The sequence below is a fragment of the Centropristis striata genome, chromosome 6 (assembly GCF_030273125.1).
Source record: "Centropristis striata isolate RG_2023a ecotype Rhode Island chromosome 6, C.striata_1.0, whole genome shotgun sequence".
In the NCBI taxonomy this organism is placed as follows: domain Eukaryota; kingdom Metazoa; phylum Chordata; class Actinopteri; order Perciformes; family Serranidae; genus Centropristis; species Centropristis striata.
The window spans coordinates 32124020-32138644 of NC_081522.1; the positions used below are offsets into that span (position 1 = coordinate 32124020).

Below are 14625 nucleotides of genomic sequence, written 5' to 3' on the forward strand. Positions count from 1 at the left end.
TGAGTTGTCCAAACAGGAAACATCTTTATGTATTATGTGTTTATGGACATGAGTCAAACAGACTCACTGTTTTCTATGTCATACTGGTTCAGGATGAACATGTGACAGTAGCCCCTTTCATAGTGGTCTGACAGTCATCCAATCAGCAGCTGCACAGCAGTGGTCGGCACTTATTGTAAACAAACCGGCATGCAAACTGTGCACAGAGTGCCTGGTGGTTATTGTAAACAAACGGAGGTCGCTAACTGAACACATACTGCTGCAGCACATACACACTGTACTGATACAGAGCTAACTGTGTAGTCTATTACCACTGTGCTACTGTGCATCACTGCTGCTGCTCCGTCTCATGTCACTATCATCTCCTCCTACTTTGTTCAGCACAAATATCGCGCCTTCGCGTAATCACTATGAACGCACTAAGGCGAAAAGCCGGCACAGATCAGAGTGACATTTGCGGGACCGCACTATGAAAGGGCCTATTGTTTGTTCTATATTCTGATGAAGAGTAACACAAAAGCATGATGTAACAGTAAAACATGGAGCGCTTTATGTCTAAGACCTAAAGAGTCAACATGAGTCAAACAGACTCAGTGTTTTCTATGTCGTGATGGTTCAGGACAAACACTGTTTCCTCAGATTTTAATAGTTTTCTCAACACAATTTGTGAGCTCTTGTTTTATATTTACATGTGTTTATGTTTCACATTTTTTGCCTGTGTTACTTATTTGTCATTCATTGCATTTATAAAATCACTGATGATAGAAACGAGTAAACAGCTGATTTCTGTCTGTCCCCTCAGATACGTGGCTCTTCCCAGACCTGTTTGTTTTGAATCTGGTCTGAACTACACGATCCGCCTCAGTCTCCCACTGTACTCGGCTCTCAGTGACGTTCAGTCTCCATACACACTCATTGACTCGGTGAGGAAACTCCTTAAACACACTGAGAGCATTATTTACATCATTAAGAACTGCAGATTTTTAGATTACTGTAAGAACCTGGACATGAAGACACCTGTAGACAGAGTAGTTAAGGGTCAGTCTCATGTTTTTTTCTTCCTCAGATCGTGCTGATGCCTCACTGTAAGAACCTGGAGATCTTCACGGCCTCAGAAGGAGGAGACTCCGGCAGGAACAGCGGTTGGGAAACATTCCAACGTTATCGTTGTCTCGAGAACAGCCAGAGTGTCATCAAGTCCCAGATGACGGACATCTGCAAAAACTTCATCTTCAGCATCTCTGCCATGTTGCACCAAGGAGCTAAAGGTACAACAGTCCACCTTAAATCTGATCACTGTTTAAATAGCTGCTTTTACGTCTGGTTCAGTTTTATGTTGTCTATTTTCAAACTGAAGAAAAAAAAAATTCAAGCACAGGGCTCCATGAACAACATGACAACTGGACTCTGACCTTTGACCTCCTGTGAAATGAGAAATGAAGACAGGGGGTTTATGAAATATTTTTTATTAGTTGAGAATCAATGAAAATGGGGAAATTTCCCTCAAGAAGCCCACATTAAGACACTAAGAACTTAAGGAACACCAGAGAAAAATCTACGTTGTCATTTTTAAATACAGACATTTTTGTAATTTATGTCTATTACATGTTATTAAATTCTCCCTCTGTAATTGCCGTCTTCCTGTTTTGTCTAGTGAGACGTAAACTTTCTTCCTGTGATTGTTGATCTCTGATGTCACTGTTTCCGTCGTGTTGATCATCGACCCTCTGAACAAGACTTGACTCGTTTCTTTTTCCTCACATTCCTCTTTAGATCTTCTGCCTCGTTAATCTGTCATCGTCAGTCTCTCAGACAGGATCTGTGGAGAATGCTTTGTTTTCGTCAACTGTTGGAGCTTGTTGGTGGTCTAATGCCTCTCCTTTGTTTAACTTCCCTTCCCAGAATGCCGGTGTGATCCTCAGGGGTCCCTCAGCACCGTGTGTGATCCCAGCGGGGGTCAGTGTCAGTGTCGCCCCAACGTGGTTGGCAGGAACTGCGACACTTGTGCCCCAGCCACGTTCCAGTTTGGACCCAATGGCTGCAAAGGTCAGTGCCCTAATCATGTGATTTCTAATCAATACATATTGATAATGATCACCAAGATATACTGTACATATTATATGTAATATACTGTATTCCTGAATTGTACATTCGTGAAATGTGGTGTTGTCATTGTGAGAGTGCAGTGAATCTGATTTGTATGAGGACCAGGTGAAAAAAACAGTAATAATAAAACGTTGTTTCAAGTGGTCCTCCAGTCATTAACAGCTTGGACGAACTGTATCTTTGTGGTTTTTGTGTTTTCAGAGTGTGCATGCGACCCTCAGGGTTCACAGAGTTCCTTCTGCAATCAGCTGACCGGTCAGTGCGTTTGTGTTTCTGGAGCTTTCGGTCGCCAGTGTGATCGATGTCTGCCGGGTCACTGGGGCTTCCCCACCTGCCGACCGTGTTCCTGCAACGGACACACTGAAGAGTGTGACGCCAACACTGGACGCTGCATCAACTGCCGGGACCACAGCACCGGACACACCTGTGACAGGTGAGGTGCACACGTTATATCATACAAAGTGTGGGTCTAGTTGCAGAAGTGTGGGGATAGTTGCAGAGGTGTGGGACTAGTTGCAGAGGCGTGGGACTAGTTGCAGAGGCGTGGGACTAGTTGCAGAGGTGTAGGACTAGTTGCAGAGGTGTGCGGACTAGTTGCAGAGGTGTGGTGCTAGTTGTAGAGGGTTGGGACTTGTGACTAGTTGTAGAGGTGTGGGGCTAGTTATAGAGGTGTGGGGGCTAGTTGTAGAGGGTTGGGACTTGTGACTAGTTGTAGAGGTGTGGGGCTAGTTGTAGAGGACATCTTGTCATCAGTAAGATTTGAAAACTTCATCACTTCCTCATTCCCCTCTGTTCAGGTGTCTGGATGGTTATTACGGTGACCCGGTGTTGGGGTCAGGGGACCACTGTCGTCCCTGCATGTGTCCTGACGGTCCCAGCAGCCTGCGGCAGTTTGCAGGAAGTTGTTACCGTGGCGGCGATTCCTTGCAGGCCATCTGTGTCTGCAACACCGGATACAGAGGTAAAACCTTTATTAACATGAGCTGGATACGGAAATGAAAACTTTATTAGCTTTGAAGTTGGCACGGGCGTTTTAAATTTTTTCAACCAGAAAACAGATGTGACAGTAAAAGAGAATAATTACAGTTTGAGGTTCTGAGTGGAATAAACAGCAGCTGCCCTGCGGGGACAAACAGGGTTTGATTTAAAGAGCAGCTTTCAGCTTTGTGATTTCATGATGTAAACAGACGCGGATCGCAGGTGATGTGACTCTGTAATTAAAGCAGGAAATGAGATGTTCAGGCTGAAATCAGCTGCTGACAGATGGATGAATCACAAACTTTCTCCTTGTGTTTCCACTGCAACAGTTGGGAATTTTTTTACTGACTGAACATCTTTTTTAGTTTTCTTTATAAAACTGCTTCCTGATTTGCTATCAGGTTTAAATATTGAGAGACAACACTTCAAACAATGCTTAAGTAATAAAACAAAAAGGTCAGATTTTATGAAGATTGTTTATGCTGAAATGTTGAAGCACTAAAAGCAGTTTGTTGTATGTGTCAGATAAAGTTTAAACACAGAAAGAATTAAAATAGCTGACAGCAGTTTAATGTGGTGTACTTGCTAAAAACTTCAATAATAATTTTAGTTTTTAGCTGAAACTGGAAGTTTCCCTTGTAAGTGAACCTTGAAAGCAGTCGTTGAAGCGTGAGCACTGAAAGTTGTTGAAGCGTTTGCACTGTAAGTCATTGAAGCGTGAGCACTATAAGTCGTTGAAGCATGGCCATTGGCCATATCCTGCAAACATTAAAACATTCACTGATGAAACGTTTTTGTTGGAAGTCTGTAAACTCGTCTGCGTCTCTCTGCAGGTGCTCGCTGTGACGACTGCTCACCTGGATACTTTGGAAATCCTGCAGAGGTGGGGGGGCAGTGTCAGCCCTGCCAGTGCAACAACAACATCGACATGTTGGACCCGGAGTCCTGCGACGCCCGGACTGGCGAGTGTCTCCGCTGCCTGTACCACAGCGAGGGCGTCGGCTGCCAGAGCTGCAAACTGGGTTACTATGGCAACGCCTTGCTGCAGGACTGTCGGAGTAAGTACACCGGGTTTACCATGGCAATGCCTTGCTGCTGGGCAAACGCTTGACAAAACCTTTTTTTTCTTAAATCTGCAACTAACTCTTCAAATGACATTAAAATTGTTTCTCGTCCTCAGAATGTGTCTGTAACCACCTGGGCAGCGACGCCGCCAGCTGTCCGTCATCTGGAGACTGTCACTGCGACCGCAACAGTGGTCAGTGTCACTGCCTCCCCAACGTGATTGGTCAACACTGCGACCGATGTGCGCCCGACACCTGGAACATGGCGAGCGGCGCTGGCTGCCAGGCCTGTGACTGTGACTCCAAACACTCGTACGGGACGTCCTGTAACGAGGTGAGGAGCACGCCGTCACGTGGTGCATGACAAAGTCTAAAACTAAAATCTGTATATAAATGTAACGTTTCGTGAGTTAAACTATGTTCAGCTGTTTTCTTCTTTTTTTAGGTAATACATATTATATTAACATGCTACATGTATAAATATTTGATTTTAGAATTTTTTATGTTTTTAAAAAAAATTGTGCAGCTCAAGAAATAATTGCAAACACTGTAGGATCAAAACGTTCAGCTCTGTGTTCTGATGATGTTTCGGTCCTCAGATCAGTGGTCAGTGCTCGTGTCAGCCAGGGTTCGGAGGAAGAACATGCAGCGAGTGTAGAGAGCTGTTCTGGGGAGACCCCGAAGTCAAATGTCACGGTACGTCCACTCCACTATTCATGTGTTTACTGTTTATATATGTTAACTGTTTATATGCTTTAATATATGTTTACTGTTTTCTTATTGCCGAGTCAGGCGTCAAAACAGACAGTAAAGATCGCTGAGTTACAGTTAAGGTCATACACAGAGTTAAAGCATGATGAATGAACAGAGCTGCATTGTGGGAACATTCCTGCTGTGACTGAAATTAAGTCCAGATGTTCCCAGAGGCCCGCTGGTCCCGTCACCATGGAGACTAGATCAGAGATCTGTCTGAACTGCCCTGAATACACAAAGAGGCTTTGTTAGTGTGAAGGAAGTCAGAGACATGGGGGGACAGAGGATGAGATCCTGTCTCTAACGCCACCTGCAGGACATTACCACTATCTGTCTGTCTGGTTTGTTGTTTCTGCAGCTTGAAGGGGTTTCAGCTGTGTTAAATACAAACCAGATGTTGGACACACACGCACACACATAGATGAAGTTGGAAAGTTTGTCTTTGTCCTGTTTGTTGTTTTGTTGGACAGAAAGTTGGACAGTTTGTCTCTGTGTGTTTGTCTCCAGCGTGTGACTGCGACCCTCGCGGAATCTCTCAGCAGCAGTGTAACAAAGTCGACGGTCACTGCGTCTGCGTGGAAGGCGTTTCTGGTCCGCGCTGCGATGTCTGCGCCCGCGGGTTCTCCGGAACCTTCCCCGACTGCCACCGCTGCCACCAGTGCTTCGCCGAGTGGGACGAGGTCATCGGTCAGCTGACCAATCAGACGCACCGCCTTGTCAACAAAGTCAATGCCATCAAAGCCAATGGCGTCACTGGACCGTACAAGAAGTCGGTGGAGAGCATGGAGAAGAGCGCCGCCAGCATCCGGGTAATCCTGAACCAGAACCCGGCCTCGCAACCACTGACAGAGATTCAGGAGCTGCTGCAACAGGCCAGGTGAGATTATATTTCATCTGCAGATTAAACCTGTTGCAACAAGCCAAGTGAGATTATACAGTAATGGAAAAAAAATATTAGACCACCTTTGTTTTCTTTATTTTATTTTTAATTTTAATGCCTGGTACAACTAAAGGTACATTTGTTTGAACAAATACAATGATAACAACAAAACTAGCTCATGAGAGTTTAATTTAAGAGCTGATATCTAGACATTTAACATGGTTTTCATAACAATAACCAATATCATTATCAAGAAAACCATGGAAAATGTCTAGATATCAGCTATCAAATGTACCTTTAGTTGCACCAGGCATTAAAATGAACAAGAAATTGAAGAAAACAAGGTTGGTCTAATCTTTTTTTTCCATGACTGTATTTATTTTGGAGACTAAAGATCACAATAATGGGTGACCATTGATTGACCTATGTGCTCCCCCCAGTGACCTGATGGGGACCCTGAGCCAGACGTTGAACCAAACTGAACAGACTCTGGTCCAGGTGAAGGAAGAGGACTCGGCTGCTGGTACTAAACTGGACTCTGTGGTGTCAGACGCTCAGAAACTGGAGCAGACGGTTCAGGAGCTGCTGGATCAGGTTGAGTTCATCAAGAACTCTGACATCAGAGGTGAGTAGGGTTAAAGGTCAAAAGTTGGGGGGGCGGAGTTAGTCTTGCTGCAGTGAGGTACAGGTGTACTGCAGGACCCTGTGACATCAGTGTGGGCATGATTACAAGTGTACCAGAGCACACCTTTAATATTTAGAATTTAAAAATAAAAACCTTTTTTAACCATTTCATCCTGAAACGTGACCTTGCAGCAGATTTATAATAATTACATTATTATATTATTATTCATGATATTATTACTAATGATATTATCATTATTATAAAAAAAAGCTTTACAACTCGAACTTCAGTAAAGTTTTCTTCACTCTCTGCCTGTTGCCAGGGGCGACGGACAGCGTGACAAAGTACTACCTGCAGTCTCAGGGCGCCGAAGCTCGAGCAAACGCTTCCACGGTGGACCCCGGGAGCCCCGTGGAAACCTCGAGTGCTCTAAGGCAGGTGACAGAGGACAAACTGAACCAAACCAGAGAGGAGTTCCTGAGGAGACACACTGAGCATGCTCAGAGACTGGACGACCTGGCGGGAGAGCTGCAGACCCTGGACCAATCAGAGCTCAGCCACAAGGTTTGAAATTACAGATGCGTCCAAGTGTCTGTTTTCATTTATTTATTACAGAGTTTCAGGTTTCTGTTTTTTTATATATTTTTGGAGTAGAATATTTGATCTTAAAGGTTGGTTTTGTTGGTTTCTGGGTTTTACAGATCTGCGGCAGTCCACTGGCGGGTCAGGACTCGTGCTCGTCCTCTTCCTGTGGCGGTCTGGGCTGCGTGGACTCTGAGGGTCGAACCAGGTGTGGAGGTGAAGGATGTGATGGCGTGGTGACGGCCGTCGACAGCGTCTGGAAGAAGGCCCGAGACTCCGAACAGGAAATCATCAGTGCCATGGAGGAAGTGGAGAAACTCTCCAAGATGGTGAGTCTTACAGGTCCTGGTTTGGATCTGGCAGGTCCTGGTCTGGTACTGGTTCTGGTCCAGGTGGACTGTAGCTGTGTTTTGTCTTCAGGTGTCGGAGGTCAAACTGAAGGCAGACGAGGCCAAGCTCAGCGCTCAGGACACCCTGATGAAGACCAACAGAACCAAACAGAGAGTCCAGCAGAGCAACGAGGAGCTCAGAGACCTCATCCGACAGATCCGAGACTTCCTCACACGTAAGTCTCTCACTTACAAGTTTCTGTTTGATGAGATTTGAAATGTTTTAATGTTTTTTTTTTAAAGGTTTTCAGTACCAGACAAAGAGAAAAATCAGCAGCATATAAAATAGTGCTGTCTGCATAGAAATGTACATTATAATCTGGGCTCATTGTGGAGAAATAAAAAGACTGAAGTGAGATGAACAGACTGAGAATTTTCTCTTAAATGGCAAAATTGAGATCAAACAGTTAAATCGCAATAAATTGTATCGTCATACTCATATCGCAAAATGCTTAAAATCTTAAATAATATCCTATTGTGATTCAAGTATTGGGATAAAATTGTATCCTAAGTTCTCTGAAGATTCACACCTCTAGTATATAGAGATTTGGGGACCAAGAATGGACCCAGACAGGTGATCACACAGGTGCGTGTTGTTTCAGTGGACGCTGCAGACCCAGAGAGCATCGAGCTGGTGGCTAACGAGGTTCTAGCCATGCAGATGCCGACCACACCGGCCCAGCTGCAGAACCTGACCGAGGAGATCCGACAGAAGGTTGGAGAACTGGGACATGTGGAGACCATCCTGCAGCAGAGCGCCGACGACATCCAGAGAGCCGAGAACCTGCTGGTACAAGCCCGCCAAACCAGGTGAGTCCTACCTGTTAGTCCAGGGCTGTTACACCTGCACAGAGCCAGTTCTTTCTGTGGAGTCGCTCTGTTCTGACGGAGCTAAAGGATTTAACTCACTTGTACTTTACTTGAGTATTTCCATTTTATGTAAATTTATACTTTTACTTCACTACATTTTGAGGCAAATATTGTACTTTTTACATTTAGCTGACAGCTTTAGTTACTTTTCAGGTCGAGATTTAACAAAAAAAAAAGATCTATATAAAGTGATTAGACATGCATAATTAAACCACATAAAAGTATATTAAGTAGTTAAAATGAGCCCTGTCTTTTCAAAATTGAAACGCTGCTTACATAAATGCACCAATAATAATCTAATAATATATTTAGAATATATAAAACAATCTGAGTGGGTCCATTCAGCATAACGAGTACTTTTACTTTTGATACTTTAAGTACATTTTGATGCTGATACTTTTGTATTTTTACTTCAGTAAGGTTTGAATGTAGGACTTTAACTTGTAGTGGAGTAATTTTATAGTGTGCTATTAGTACTTTTACTTTAGTAAGAGATCTGAATACTTTTTCCACCACTGAAAGTTTCAGGGTCCCGGTTAATTAAATACAAATGATCATCTCAACGATGGCCTTTTCCTAATAATTTAAAAAGCTCAACTGTAACCAACTGATGTAACCAAACTTCCTGTGTCTGTCAGTGATGAGGCGGCAGACGTAAAGGACTCTGCAGTGAAGGTGAAGAAAGCTCTGGAGGAGGCTCGGAGAGCTCAGACAGCCGCCAGCAGCGCCATCCAGCAGGCCGCCACTGACATCCAGATCACCAACAAGCTGTTGTCCTCAGTCAGTACCAAACCGTGAGTCAATGCTCCCCTGACATCCTGTTGAACGTGAAGGTAACATGCTGTCTGTCCACGTTGCCTTCAGGTGGAGTCGGAGACGGCAGATGCAGAGGTGAAGCTGACTAATGCCACGCAAAGGCTGCAGAGACTCGAGCAGGATGTGACGCTGCTGAAAGACAAGGGTCTGAACGTCTCCGTGACCACCAACCAGACCAATCAGGACGCAGAGAGCATCAGAAAGATTGCAGACGAGGTCAAGAAGGTGAGTTCACCTGAATCATTAGCCCCTTTCATAGTGCGGTCCCGCAAATGTCCCGCTATCTTGCCGGAAAGATCTGTGCCGGCTTTTCATCTTAGGGCATTCATAGTGAGCCCGAAGGCGTGATATTCATACCCTTCCATAGTGCAGTCCGGAACAAGGTGGGAGGAGACGAAAGTGACGTGCAACAGAGCTGCAGTTGTGCTGCACAGTAGTATAGTGCTAATAGGCTACACAGTTAGCATCTGTAGCAGTACAGTGTGTTTGTGCTGCAGTCGCATGTGTTAACTTAGCAACCTCCGTTTGTTTACATCAAGCACTGGCCACTCTGTGCACAGTTAGCGAAGCTAGTTTATTTACGATCAGCGGCGGACACCACGTGCAGAGTTAGCATGCTGGTTTCTTAACAATAAGCGGCAAATAATATGCCAAGTTAGCGGACGCAGCCTGCAGTGAGCAGTGATTTCAATGACTGTCGGACCAAGTGGGAGACGTCACGTGCAATGTCAAATATCCTGCTTCACCCTGATGGCCCGTTCATATCAGTCCCGCTTCCAACAGTCCCACCAATTTTCCGCCTTTGTGACTGCCTCTGGAGGAAAAATTGGTGGGATCATTTCATGATTTCATGATCCAACATCCCACTTCGGGCGCGTTCATAGTGCAGGCGAAACGTTTCAGAGCCGTAAATGTTGCGGCATGAAACGGCACTATGAAAGGGGCTATTTATTCATTCATTCATTTATTATCCATAACCGCTTATCTGCACTCGGGTTGCGACAGGCGGGCTACACCCTGGACAGGTCACTAGACTATCACAGGGCTTACAGACAAACAATCAGGTTCTCATTAGAGTCACTTCCTAAGTGCATGTTTTTGCACTGTGGGAGGAAGCCAGAGAACCCGGAGAGAACCCACACTGACACAGGGAGAACATACAAACTCTACACAGTAGAGCTGCAGTCCAGAGTCGAACCGGCGACCCTGTTGCTGTGAGGCAAGAGTGCTAACCACTACACCTCACCTGAATCAGTTTAGATTAAATACAGGCAGCAGGTCGTTTCTGTGGATCAGGAGGTTAAACTAATGTTATAATTAACGGTGTGTGTGTGTGTGTGTGTGTGTGTTCCTTCAGGATCTGGACTCTGAGCTGAAGAATAAATACGCCACAGTGGAGCAGCTAATTGATCAGAAGGCAGGAGGCATAGCTGACGCCAAGAAGAGGGCGGAGTCACTGCAGCGGGAAGCCAAAAAGCTGCTGCTGAAGGCCAGCGACAAACTGCAGCTGCTCAAAGGTGACATCACACTGACATCACACGCCCTCTGTCCAAAATAAATATTATGAACTGGAGGAATTTCATCTGTGTCTGGATGACTGGTCCAGCACTAATCAGTATGATGCCAAAATAAAGTGATTTAATGTCAATAAAAAACACCAAAAGGATGCTGAATTCATGCTCTGTCTGGTCTGTCTGCAAGAACACAAGAAAACTACTTTTAAAATGATGGTTTTCTGAGTGGAGTTTGGTGCATCACAGCGACGCTGTGGAGGAGAATCTGAAAGCTGACAGAATTTTAACTGCTCTGATTCACACAGTTCTATGAATGTGGGAATTAGGGATGGGAATAATTAATCGATGATCGATAAATGCTTGTGAAGAATTTGGTCTCACTGAACTGAAACACGGCCGAACGTGCGTTCTACGTCAATAAGCCAATGAGCTGAGAATTAAGTTGGATAAAGCTACAGTTTGCAAACTGAGGTTGCAATAACAATTATACAGCACACAGAAATACAAGAGTTTTAATTTGAGCAAAACTAGCTGACTGTAACAAACCTTGCTAGCATGAATCACTAGGTCTAATTTTATCCAAAACTTATTTAAACACAAAACACACTTAAAGGAATAGTTCGGAATTTTGGACATAGGACCTCATTTCCAACTTAGCCGGTGTGATATAGGTCGGTGGAGACTGTTTTCAGCACATTTTATGCAGTCCTTATAGTTGCACAAGTCACTGTTGCTAAACTGGTGTTGAGCTAGCACACGTCAATAGTAACATCCAGCCTGTCACTAAAAACAGCTTTACCTGCTCCGCAGAACACCCGAGACAAATGCATTATAACGTCGGACTATCGATGTACATGTCTGTGTTGATAGAATAATTTTAGAAATTAAACCAACCTTGCATAGCATTGGAATAGCTTATACTTTGTTCCCTGTTGTTGCTTAGGCTACGGCAGCGGCGGAGTGATATTATCTCCAGGCTAGTGAGGCTACAGTGGAAGACAGTTTCGGTTTCGTTTTGACGCACTACTACTAACCCACAAAGTAAAATTCCGCTATTGCTGAGAAACTAGTCCCTCAAAATGTTTTAACATTGAAAATGCAAGGTTGGTTTAATTTCTAAAATTATTCTATCAACACAGACATGTACATCGATAGTCCGAAGTTATAATGCATTTGTCTCGGGTGTTCTGCGGAGCAGGTAAAGCTGTTTTTAGTGACAGGCTGGATGTTACTATTGACGTGCGCTAGCTCAACACCAGTTTAGCAACAGTGACTTGTGCAACTATAAGGACTGCATAAAATGTGCTGAAAACAGTCTCCACCGACCTATATCACACCGGCTAAGTTGGAAATGAGGTCCTATGTCCAAAATTCCGAACCATTCCTTTAAATATGTAAGATTACTGTGAAAGCTAACCTCATGCCTCTTCAGGGGCTAAAACATAAAACATTGAACTCCTTGACATTATCTTTACAGTATAATCTCACTTGAGTTAGTTTTAAGATCCCCAGGAAGTCTCGTTTCGTCCTTTCAAAATAAAAGCGTCCGTTATCAAAACAGACTTTTGCATAGTACTGTATATATATATATCTTTTATTTTGCCTGTGTATGCATGTTTTTATGCATACTGAAGTATGTATAACAACGTTATAGATGCTCGAGTTGGCAGGTTTCTTCCAACGCCCATCCCTAGTGTGAATATCAAGCCATCCGACTGCTGTTTTGTAACTTTTCTGTGTGACAGCAGCAATTTAGGTCACCCACCGACCAGCATTCATGATAACATAACTCCCTTTCTGTGTTTCAGATCTGGAGAAGTCCTACGAAGACAACCAGCGGACTCTGGAGGTGAAGGCAGAGCAGCTTGTGGAGCTGGAGGCCGCTGTGAAGGAGCTGCTGCAAGAGATCAGCCAGAAGGTCACCGTCTACAGCACCTGTCTGTTCTAGGGTCAAGGCTCACATCCAGACGGTGAATTAAAGAAACCAATAAGACACATATTTTAACCTTTTCTCAGCAATCAATCAGAAGACAGTGCTCCGAGTGCTTAGAAACAAATTTTTTGTTGTTTGACAAATACCAAAGATGCGTTTTTAATGAACTGAATGTTTAATTTTTTAGCAAATTTCCAAATTAAGACTTTAAATGTCTGAATGCAGCTTTTACACACAAAGATAAATATAAAGACGAATCTCTATAAAGATGTGACAAACTGATTGATTGGACACGGATCAATTTAATTTGCTGGTCGATCAAATAAGAAAGCAAACATTTTTTAATTAAGCTTCAGTAATGTTCAAATCAGATGAATGTCTCCGTGAATGTCAGTTTGACTAAAACTTTAAAGTCTGAATGTTTAAACCATGTGATTTTTTACTTCCCTTTTTTTTTTTTCTGCGTGGCCAAAACTTTGAACCAAAATGATTTTTAATAAAAACATTTTAAAATATCACTGAGTGCACTACTTTATACTTACGATATTATATAAGTATATAATATAAGTATATATTATTATATATTTTACAGCAGCAAAACTGTTTATGGTTTGTGACAACCTGAATTTATTCACATTACTCACCTGTTTGTATTTTATATAAACTATTTCACTGAGCTCAACTTGTTCAACTTTCCTCTGACCAAAACCAGGCGGAATGTAACTCAGTACATGTACTTAAGTACAATTTTGAGGTACTTCATCAAATCAAATCAAACTTTATTTATATAGCGCTTTTCATACATAAAAATGCAACACAAAGTGCTTTACAAAAAATAAGAAAAAACAAACAATAAAAATGACAAAACCCACCCCTCCCTCCCCCACATACACATCTGTAAGTATACATACACAAACATGCACACTCGCATTTAGTCATGCACGCACACAAACACACTCAGACTCACACACAGCACATATTGATTGACAGTGTAGAGACATGGCAAGGCACCGAGGATCCAGATGAGGAAAAAGCAACCTGTGGGAGCATCCACACTGAGAGGTGGCAGAGCCCACAGCCATAGAGGACGCCATCACAGAGACCACCAGGACCCGGGGAGACCGAGGCGGACTCCACACATGGTGCAGAGCCGCCCACCCCCCCGGGCCCCGGGAGTCCCCAAGACCACATCCCCATGGGCAGACCCAACACACCCCCCAGTGAGGAGGCCCCCATGAGGAAACACTGGAGCTAAAAACTAAAAGACTAAAAGACTAAAAGACAACAGGACAGAATAAAAACTAAAAGATTAAAAGACAACAGGATAAAAACTAAAAGACTAAAAGACAACAGGAATTAAACTAAAAGACTAAAAGACAACAGGACAGGATAAAAACTAAAAGACTAAAAGACAACAAGACAAGATAAAAACTAAAAGACTAAAAAACAACAGGACAGGATAAAAACTAAAAGACTAAAAGACAACAAGACAGGATAAAAACTAAAAGACTAAAAGACAAGATAAAAACTAAAAGACTAAAAGACTAAAAGACAACAGGATAGGGTAAAAACTAGAAGACTAAAAGACAACAGGATAGAAAATAAAAGATAAAAACTAAAATACAACGGGAATAAATAAATAAATAAATAAATAGTAAAATAATCAGTTAAAAGCTAGACCAAACAGGTGGGTCTTGAGCCTCCTTTTAAAAACATCAACAGTCTCTGCGGTCCTGATGTCCTCTGGCAGGCTGTTCCATAGGCGCGGGCCATAATGGCTGAATGCAGCCTCCCCGTAGGTTTTAGTTTTAACTCTTGGAATGATTAAAAGGCCGGTGCCAGAGGACCTCAGGACCCGCGAGGGTTGATATGATAAAAGCATATCAGATAGATAAGATGGCCCAAGACCGTTAAGACATTTAAAAACTAGTAAAAGAACCTTAAAATCAATCCTGAAACACACGGGGAGCCAATGCAGTGATTTTAAAACCGGTGTAATGTGCTCCCGCCCTCTGGTCCTCGTCAGCACGCGTGCGGCTGAGTTTTGTAATAATTGTAGGTTGTGGATGCTGTTTTTGGGAAGACCAGAGAGCAGGGCATTACAATAGTCTAAAC

At 43.4% G+C, this 14625-nt stretch overlaps 1 protein-coding gene across 1 annotated transcript in view; it reads left to right on the forward strand.

Moving 5' to 3' along the window:
* The window catches only part of lamb1a (laminin, beta 1a), a 26404-nt gene extending 13379 nt beyond the window's left edge, over positions 1 to 13025 (forward strand). Inside the window, exons 16-33 of the mRNA XM_059336002.1 lie at positions 803 to 923; positions 1067 to 1268; positions 1903 to 2046; positions 2308 to 2539; positions 2904 to 3067; positions 3918 to 4142; positions 4265 to 4482; positions 4748 to 4844; positions 5409 to 5778; positions 6222 to 6406; positions 6729 to 6970; positions 7108 to 7317; positions 7409 to 7553; positions 7980 to 8187; positions 8886 to 9027; positions 9112 to 9288; positions 10421 to 10580; positions 12386 to 13025. Coding sequence (XP_059191985.1) covers positions 803 to 923; positions 1067 to 1268; positions 1903 to 2046; positions 2308 to 2539; positions 2904 to 3067; positions 3918 to 4142; positions 4265 to 4482; positions 4748 to 4844; positions 5409 to 5778; positions 6222 to 6406; positions 6729 to 6970; positions 7108 to 7317; positions 7409 to 7553; positions 7980 to 8187; positions 8886 to 9027; positions 9112 to 9288; positions 10421 to 10580; positions 12386 to 12525 — 3382 coding nt within the window. The 3' untranslated portion in view covers positions 12526 to 13025. The remainder of the gene's footprint in view (positions 1 to 802; positions 924 to 1066; positions 1269 to 1902; positions 2047 to 2307; positions 2540 to 2903; positions 3068 to 3917; positions 4143 to 4264; positions 4483 to 4747; positions 4845 to 5408; positions 5779 to 6221; positions 6407 to 6728; positions 6971 to 7107; positions 7318 to 7408; positions 7554 to 7979; positions 8188 to 8885; positions 9028 to 9111; positions 9289 to 10420; positions 10581 to 12385) is intronic.
* Positions 13026 to 14625: the final 1600 nt, after the last annotated feature.